Raw genomic sequence first — 8386 nt, 5'->3', positions numbered from 1 at the left:
GGGACTGGGATGTCCTGTGCACAGACATCCAGCACTCGTGGCTGCCAACATCCATGCTGAGCCCTCCTGCCACGTCACCCCCATCTACCAGGGCCTTGTCCCCTCTGAGGGGTGGGTACATCCCTAGGACACCAGGGAAGGTGGTGCCTGTGTTTTCTTTCTCCATCCTAGGCTGGTCTGCCTGGCACTAAGACCTCAACAGCAGCCCCCTTTCCCCCTCCACCCTGTGCCCTTGCAGCCTGACCCACTGCCATGGGTCTGGAGAGGGCACTCCCATCCCAGCCCTGCCCTGCCAAGGGCATGTCCTGACCCAGCTCCTCAGGCATCTCTTCCTGCTGCTGTGGGGCTTGATGCTGAAAGTGTCACTGCCCAGACAGGATGGGGAGATGTTCTCTGCAGCTCCTCGGAGGGCTCTTCTAACACACCATCCTCCTGGGAAGAAACCTGGGTGGGCAGAGGCCTCTGCAGCAGTGTTTGGGGATGGAGCAATGCCAGGTGCCAGAGCAGGGATCCTGCAGGGGAACATAGAGGATGATCAGGGACTTTACAAGATGCAGATGGGTCCATTTCCCTCTCTCTCCTGCTCCCCAGCATAAGGGGTGCTGCATTCTGCACCTGCCGTGCCTGGGCGGGACTATGATGTGATGCTGTGAGGATGCTCTCAGCATCCTGGACTAAATGCTGAGTGCTGGCATTTGGGCAGAGCTGAGCAGGCTTGCATCACCTCAAGATCTATCAGCCAATGCCCCTCTGAGCAATATCACTTTGCTCTGTGGCTTTCTCTGCCTGTCTTCCTGTCCCTTGGGCCAGCCAGCAGCAGCAGGGCTGAGTTGTCAGAGTCATAGCCTGACAAAAGTTGATGTCCTGGAGCTGGCAGTGCTCTGCTCCCAGGTGCTGCTTCTCCCATGGCTGCTCTCCCTGCTGTGGGTCAGGGAATTTTTTGGTCAGGAGCTCTTTGGTTGGGTGGTCCTGTATGAGGACCCTCTCCCCATGTACGTTTCCTGTCCCTGTCCCCATGGTGCAGAGAGGAAGTCTGTGGTCACCCCAGGACCTCAGATCTCGTGCAAACCTCTCCCCTAGACGTCTGCTTCATTCTGTTGATTAGATCAGCAGCCTCTCAGGGGATGGCTGGCATTTTGCCTTTACCTCACAGAAACTACATGTGTCTTAGAACATATGCACAGAGATGGAAAGCACGAAGCAGAAGAGCTGGAATTGGTGTCCCCTCTGCCCCTGCTGCTGGGCAGTGACAGCAGCAGAGATGACTCTGCCTTGTGTCTGCACTGCTGGGGGGCTGAGCACTGTGCCTGCCCTGGGGACCTTCACTCTGTGCTTTGTGGTTTCCAGACTGGAGGGTTCACTCTGCTCCTCCTGCAGGGCAGCAGTGATGCCCCCACAAAGAACAGCATCTGCAGCCTCCAATCCTCTGCTTCTCCTTCTGCTGATGGGAAATGGCATTTCCAGGGTGATTCACAGGGACTACCTCTGAGGAGTGCAGGTTTATGTTGCACCCCAGGGCAGGGGGTCCTTGTACCCCAGCTCTCTCCCAGCTGTGTGTGTGGACAGACAGCACCAGCCCCTGCTATTGCTGTGACCTTGGCTGAGGTCAGAAGTGCCCAGGGTGCAGCAGGGACAAAGTGTGCCCAGCTTCCAGCACGTGGGTGACTGTATTTTCCCCCAAGGCACAGGTTATCAACATGCAGCATTGGAGGGGAGAGCGTGTGGAGGTCAGGGTGACCTTGCCTGGCTCTTCCTGAGAAGGGCTGCACAACGTGGCTCTCTGGAGCTGAGAGGCATCCCCATGCATGGCAGTCGTGGCCTCCAGCCCAGCACCACTTGGAGAGAGCAGCAATGCCCGGTGCAGCATCAGCTCTTCACCTCGGGAGCCCTGCCAGCATCTCCGCCAAAGCTGCTGGCAATTTATGTGGATGTAGGCTTGCATGAAAATGAAGTGTGCTGGAAATTCATGGTCTGAATGCAGCTGCCTCTGCAGTGCATGAGGAGCAGGCAGGATGCAGCATCTTCCAGGGCATCTCAGGCTGATTCTATAATCCCAAAACTCCAGGGCAGCTGCAGAGGGGGGGTCTGGCTCTGTGCACCTCCCCCAGGTTTGGGACTTGGGGAGCAACTAGTGATGGATAAAGGAGTGAGGCTGCATCTCTGATGGTATCACCCTTTGCACCAGGTGCCATCGGGGAGGGATGCCTGCATCAGGAAAAATGCAGTGGATGCCACAGCAGGGAGAGCTGCCCCCTCCCTCATTTTCACCCAGCGACCCTGGTCTTGTACTCACCCTGCAGCTCTCGCCTCTGCTGTTGAGTTTTGTGCTGAGAAAAGCTGAGTGTTGTCCTTTCAACCTCACAGGATTTTGGAAGAGGGCAGCCAGGACTTGAAAGCTGGGAGATGTGGGTCCTCTAGGGCAGTGGGCTGGCTGAGACTCACAGAAAAGCTCCAGTGCTGGAAAGGTTAAAAAGCACATGAAAACAGGGAAAAAGAACAGTCCAGTCTGTCAGTGCCAGCCTGGTTGAGCCTGGCTTTGCTCTGTGAAGCACCAGGCAGTGTCTGCCCGAGTCTGGCAGCTGGGACAGGCATGTTGTGACTAGGACAGGGACCCTTTCCCATGGGAACTGGCTTCTCTGCCCATGTATTGTGGCCACGGTGCTGTCCCATGCTGCTCTAAGCACAGATGGCATGCAAGAATGTCACCCACAGCCGCTCCTTCAGCTCCAGGGTTTTCTTCCCCAGTACATCCCTGTTAGGGCTGAATGCTCTCCCTCACGGGGTTTTAGTCTCTGTAAACATCAGGGTCTGGTCTCAGAGCCTACAGCCAAGAGCAAGCCAAGCACCAGGTCTCTTCAGAGCCCCATCCCGCTGCACTGAAACAGGTTCCTGAGGTCCTTTGGTTTTCCTTACTGGTGTTGTGTGAGTTGCCTTCCTCTCTGATGCCTGGTGTGGAAATCGGAGCAGCTGTCTTCCTCTTGCATCTCTGCTTGGTCCTGTACTCTCAGCCCTACCTGGTCCTCACTCATGGAATTGCCCTCCAGCCCCCAGCGGCTGAGGAGGTCCCGTGGCTTTTGATTCCCTGCTCTGCTCCTGTCTGAGACTCTGAGTGACCCTTGAGACTGGCAGCAGTTCTCCAGTATTTCCACTCTTGTTTGTTAGTCTTTTCCCTGTGCCTCATGACTGAAAAGAACATTGTTATTAAGGGCAACGGTTCAAAATTCTGTTTTCCCTTGAATGATCCCACAGAGCTTCTCTGAGCAGAGCTCTTCTGAGCTCTAGGTGCTCCTGTCTGGGGGGGTTATGAGTTTTTGGAATGATTTATGTTGCTCTTTTCCTGTTAACATGTTCAGGGCACATGACTCTGAAGACTCTGCAGAGAGGAAGAGGCCAGAGGAACCAGCTTGGTTTGTGTTGGGGGTGAAATTGGCTGCCAGGTTTTTGGTGAACAGGTAAATCCTGTGCTCACCTGTCTTGTGTGGCATTAGTTGATCCCAATCATCTGCCAACAGCAGATCTTTGTGTACCCGACTATGGAAAAAAGGGCTGAAAGGGGCCACATAAGATCATTGGTGCATCATTGCTGTGAGTTGAGAGGGCTATGAAGAGAAGGAGAGAAAGTAAAAGCAGGTGCTTGAGCAACCCTTATCTGATTGTGAGCAGAAACCACAGTGGTGATACTGTGTAGGATGTGGTGGAGCTCACTGGATTTAGAAAGGTCAGGAAACATCCCCTTGCTTGAGTGTTCCCTCTGGGGAACCAGGGGAAGAGTCTTTTCCACCCGGAAAAGCTGGGAGGGTAAAAACCAGGAAATCAGTGACCCTGCCCTCTGCCTGAGGAACAGAAACCCATTTTTCTTCCCCTTTTATCCCCCTCCAAGTCATTATTGTCCCTTTGTGGTAAGGCAGCATTTTGAGAAGACACTGACACTTGTATTCTCTTCTCTCTTGGCTGTGCAGGGAAATCCCGACAGCCCGTTCCCCATCGCCAGCTCTCCTGGTTCAGCTGCAGAGCCTCAGTGCAAGAACTCTGGTTTGCCCAGGGGCTGTACTTCTGTGTGAGTAAACAGGATAGCTCTCTTTGTCTCTGTGTGTTTGCAGAAACACCCCCACCACCTTAGACACGTTTTCCGTATGTTTTTGTATACAATCTACAACTTGCCAAACGCTGTAACTTTGGGCTCTTCATTAATTCCTTGGAAAAAGGCAGTCCCAGGACCTGCATTCTTGTATTCGTTCAGGTTAATCCATCCCTCTGTATCTTTTTCTGCACCCCTCCCTTGGGTACAGTCACGTTGGTGCCCTGGGGGAGGCACGATGCTGGATCAGCCTTTTGGATGGCTCTGAACTTTGGTTCACCTCCCTGAGTTCTCCTTTTGGTGGCTTAAGACTCTTTCTGGGGCAGGATCAAGGGCACGTGCTGCAAGAGCGCACGAGCACGGCTTCTTTGCTGGCACGCTGGGAACAGGGAATCAAAGGAGTCCTTATCTATGGATGGAAAGTTTCTGGGCTGCTTATCAGGCACTGCTTGGAGGTTAGATTATCTCAGGAGCAGCAGCTTGACAGCCTGCCTCTCCGTTCTCCTTGTGCTTGGCTGAGTGAACACCTCGGAGTGAGGCAGTGAGAGGGTGGCACAGCCCTGTGGGGATGTGGGTGCCCAGGGAGGGGGCTGGGGAGACAGCCTGGCACAGAACTTGCCCTCTTTGCTCCCATCCTGCTCCCTCACCACACCCTTTGCTGGGGCTGACCCTCATAACACGCTTGGGATGATGCTGAGGGAATTTTTCGCTCTAACTTTACATGGGCATTTGTATTTCTAAAAACATCTGCCAACCTAATTTGGGCAACTTCTGCCCCTTTCCAGAGATGGGAATGGAACTTGCTGTTGGCTGAATTCATTGCTGATGCAAACTGATGGCTGAAATCTGAAATGCTGAGTGTGTGTGGCTCGGACAGGAAGGGAAGTGGCCAAGTGCTCTGCAGGGAGCTGGGAACCCAGATCTTGGCTCCTGCAGGGACTCTCAGCCTGGCTGCAGGTGCTCTGACTGTGCCCCAGGACTAATTCTCGTCTTGCCTTCTGTCTCCTTACCTGGCCCCTGAAGTTCTGCTCTGTACCCAGAATTTGCTGTCTGTTCCTCACTGGGACACGGCTGATTTTGGGGAGCAGCCCCAGCTAAGAGCTTCACCCCATTCTGTACAGCAAATTCTGATGGCAGCTGTCCCCATTGCCCAGCAAAGCCAGGGGACATTTTGTACTCCATGTGAACGGTGACAATTCCAGGGGAGGCCCAGCCACGTGGGAAGCTGGAGTACCTGGAGTTGTGCTGCCAGCATGGAGGGGATGCAAGCTGGGTTCTTATGAGAGGTGAGGAATTTCTGAGTGGCTGAATTTAGGAGTTGCCTGGGCAAGGATCTCCTGCTCGGGCATCAGTTTGTTGCTTAAAAGTCCATGGACGATGTGGGGTCCCCACCTCTGCCTTCCTCTCTGGGGACAGACCTACCATCAAAGTCCTGAGTGTGGGAAGGCTCTTACCTCTTGAGGGCTCCATCAGTGAGCAGTGTCCCCTTCTCGTTCCTCACCTCCAGTTTCAGGGTTTTACCCTCCTGCCTGCCCTGGCCCTGCCTGCCCCTGGGCTGGGCCTTCTGCAGGGGAGGCAGGTGGGAGTTCCTGGGGTGTCCCGTCCTCCAGCAGTGCAGCAAGTGCTGGTAGGCCACTCGGAAATCCCTGTTGAGTGTGCCGTAGAGGATGGGGTTCAGGGCTGAGTTGGCATAGCCCAGCCAGAGGACAATGGACATGGGTGTGCCTTTGACCCTGCTGTCCCCCCACACCCCCCGGTAGGTGAACATGGTGAAATAGGGGAACCAGCACACGATGAACGCTCCCAGCACCACTGCCAGCGTCACGGTGGCTTTGTGCTCTTTCACCATGGGTGGCATGGGCGCGTTGCCCCACGTGTGGTTTATCCTCTTGGCTTGCTCCCTCGCTATCTTGAGTATCCGGTAGTAGGTGATGCACATGATGCCCAAAGGGATGTAGAAGGTGAGCAAGCCGTCCACTAAGCCGTACACAAGGTTCACTGCCAGCGTGCACTCCTTGCTGCAGGTGGGGCCTGTGTTTTGCACTGCTGTCCCGTTGGTGTTCCAGCCCAGGTGGATGGGTAGGAAGGAGACCATCAGTGAAACGGTCCAAATGACAGCCAAACCCACGGCCACCCGCGAGGGAGTGACCACCTGGCGGTAGCGGAGCGGGGTGGTGACAGCAAAGTAGCGGTCCAGGCTGATCATGAGGAGGTTGAGGATGGAGGCCGTGCACAGCATGACGTCCAGGCTGGTGTAGATGTTGCACAAAACGCTGCCAAAGGGCCACTCCTTGGCGAGCTCGTAGAAAGCAGAGAATGGCAGCACCAGAAGCCCCAGCAGCAGATCTGTGATGGCCAAGGAGACAATGATGCAGTTTGTCAAGCTCCGGAGCCGGCGGTCGAGGGTGACGGCCAGGCAGACGATGATGTTACCACAGAGAGTGATCACGATGAGGGTGGCGAGGCAGAGCCCGACCACCACCTGCAGGGGGAAGTCCATGCTTTTTTGAGAGCTTGTGTGGTTGTAACATGGATCCATGGTGTCACTGCAAGGATGGAGCAGTCCTGCTATCATCAGCTCCAAAGCTGCTTGGAGTGAGCCTGGACCAGGCAGGCCTAGAGCCCTTCCCAAAATGACCCTTGTTCTACAGTGACCTTGGAGAACATTGCAGAGTCACTTTACATGTTCAGCCTTGTGTGCTGGGAATGACATGGTCTAGGAAAGATGTGGCACTGCAACTCATTTGTGCCTGTTGGCCCCCTCTGGGAGCTCAGTGCTAGAGGCGATGCTCTGTAGCAGCTGCTGGTGGATCTCAGCTGCTTCTTTTCCTTTCGTGCCTTCTCCTTTCCTCTGAGTGACCATTGGGTCAGATCCTGTGGGCTCTCATGCCTTCTGCATGTTTGGTTGGTGACAGTGGCAAGCAGTGCTCCAGCAGGGACAGAGCTTTGCCACCTCCCAAGGACAACCTGCAAAAGAAAGTGTCTGGTGAGGCCCTGGCACAGATTGCCCAGAGAAGTTGTGGCTGCCCCATGCCTGGAAATGTTCAAGACTAGGCTGGATAAGGCTCTGAGCAACCTGGTCTAGTAGAAGGTGTCCCTGCCCTTGGCAGAGGGGTGGAACGAAATCTGTAAGATCCCTTCCAAGCCATTCTGTGATTCTATAAAAGCATCAAGTCAGAGCTGCAGTGGGTAAAGACCCTCTGATCTTCCCCTCAAACCCCTCCAGAAGCAGAGTGTTTGTACCTCCCTGCCTGCTCCAGCCCACTTAAACCCAGACTGGAAAGTCCTTTGGCAGCCAGGCACCCGTGTACCTGCCAGCTGGGCTCTCCCAGCCCTGGGGGTGCCCATGTAATGGAGGGATGTTGAGAGAAGGGCAGGGATTTTAAAATTGTCATGTTCCTATAGGCTTACAATAAAAGTGAGAACAAGGAGGATATGAGGAAACAATTTTCCTGAGACAGCAGTTCTTATGCAATTCAGCAAAATTAGTCACGACTACATAATTTCTGAATCTTGGCTGTGGCTGCCAATCTCATTAAACTTTGCCTTTGTGTCTGTGCTTTGCAGCAGCCCAATGCCTAGGGTTGGTCCCTGCCATCACAAATCACAGCAGCTCCTGCAGCCTGTATGGGAAATCCCCACTCTGCTCTGGGTCCTGGGAAGGAAGAAGAATATCCCTTGCAGACTGACTTTTTCTGGCTGTTTTCTGTCTGGATACAAATAAGAAAACGCCACGTTTTGCAAGGGAAGAAACAACAGAGCAAGCCACTCTAACTTACAATGAGCTGCTGGTTATGGTGATCTCCAAGGCACTGCCTCTACTAGATTCCAAGGGACCTTGGCTCCTTGATTGGAAGCAAAATCCATGTTGTGAAGATACCTAAAGGGGAATTGAGGCAGTGCAGGAACAAGAAAGAGGGCTGGGACTCGGCTGAGGAGCTGGACTGACTTGCTGACACTCATGGATCTGCTTGTGCCCAAGCTGTGGTCTCCCACCATGAGCTTCCCAGATGATTTGAGGGGTCTCCCCGTCCTCCTCAATGTGCTGGGGTAGGAGAGCTGCGCTGGTCCCTGTGGGTGGTGCAGGACCCAGCTCTGCAGGTTCCCTGCACCCCATGGAGCAGCAGTGAAGCCTTCCCTGGTGGTGCCCAGGATTGTGCAGGAAGGCAGAGCTGATTCTCTGCAGAGCGCAAAAGGCTGCAGAGATGGAGCAATCAGAAGAAACTCCAGGAAAGGAAAAGATCCAGCCTTGTCAGAGGACAAAGGTGAGATTTTAAACTCCCCCTGCAACAACAAGATAACACTGTG

At 54.3% G+C, this 8386-nt stretch overlaps 1 protein-coding gene across 2 annotated transcripts; it reads right to left on the bottom strand.

Annotated features, from left to right (window-relative positions):
* Window positions 1-256: 256 nt before the first annotated feature.
* On the bottom strand, window positions 257-7091 carry HRH2 (histamine receptor H2). 2 transcript variants are annotated; one of them, XR_011004383.1, is made up of 3 exons: window positions 5533-7091; window positions 2294-2457; window positions 257-512 (listed from the first exon to the last, which is right to left on the bottom strand). XR_011004383.1 is itself a non-coding variant. In XM_068206058.1 (2 exons), exons 1-2 carry the CDS (start codon window positions 6651-6653, stop codon window positions 2439-2441), a joined length of 1140 nt encoding a protein of 379 aa, XP_068062159.1. In that variant the 5' UTR covers window positions 6654-7091; the 3' UTR covers window positions 1665-2438. The 2 variants fall into 2 exon arrangements, 1 of the variants encoding a protein (XP_068062159.1); XM_068206058.1 differs by lacking the exon at window positions 257-512 and having other exon boundaries at window positions 1665-2457.
* Window positions 7092-8386: the final 1295 nt, after the last annotated feature.

Source organism: Anomalospiza imberbis, chromosome 15 (genome assembly GCF_031753505.1).
Source record: "Anomalospiza imberbis isolate Cuckoo-Finch-1a 21T00152 chromosome 15, ASM3175350v1, whole genome shotgun sequence".
In the NCBI taxonomy this organism is placed as follows: Eukaryota; Metazoa; Chordata; class Aves; order Passeriformes; family Viduidae; genus Anomalospiza; species Anomalospiza imberbis.
This window is presented reverse-complemented; position numbering and strand designations above follow the sequence as displayed.

Coding starts and splice junctions, on each gene's coding strand:
- HRH2 (XM_068206058.1), bottom strand. CDS start 6,653: ATGATAGCAGGACTGCTCCATCCTTGCAGTGACACCATGGATCCATGT.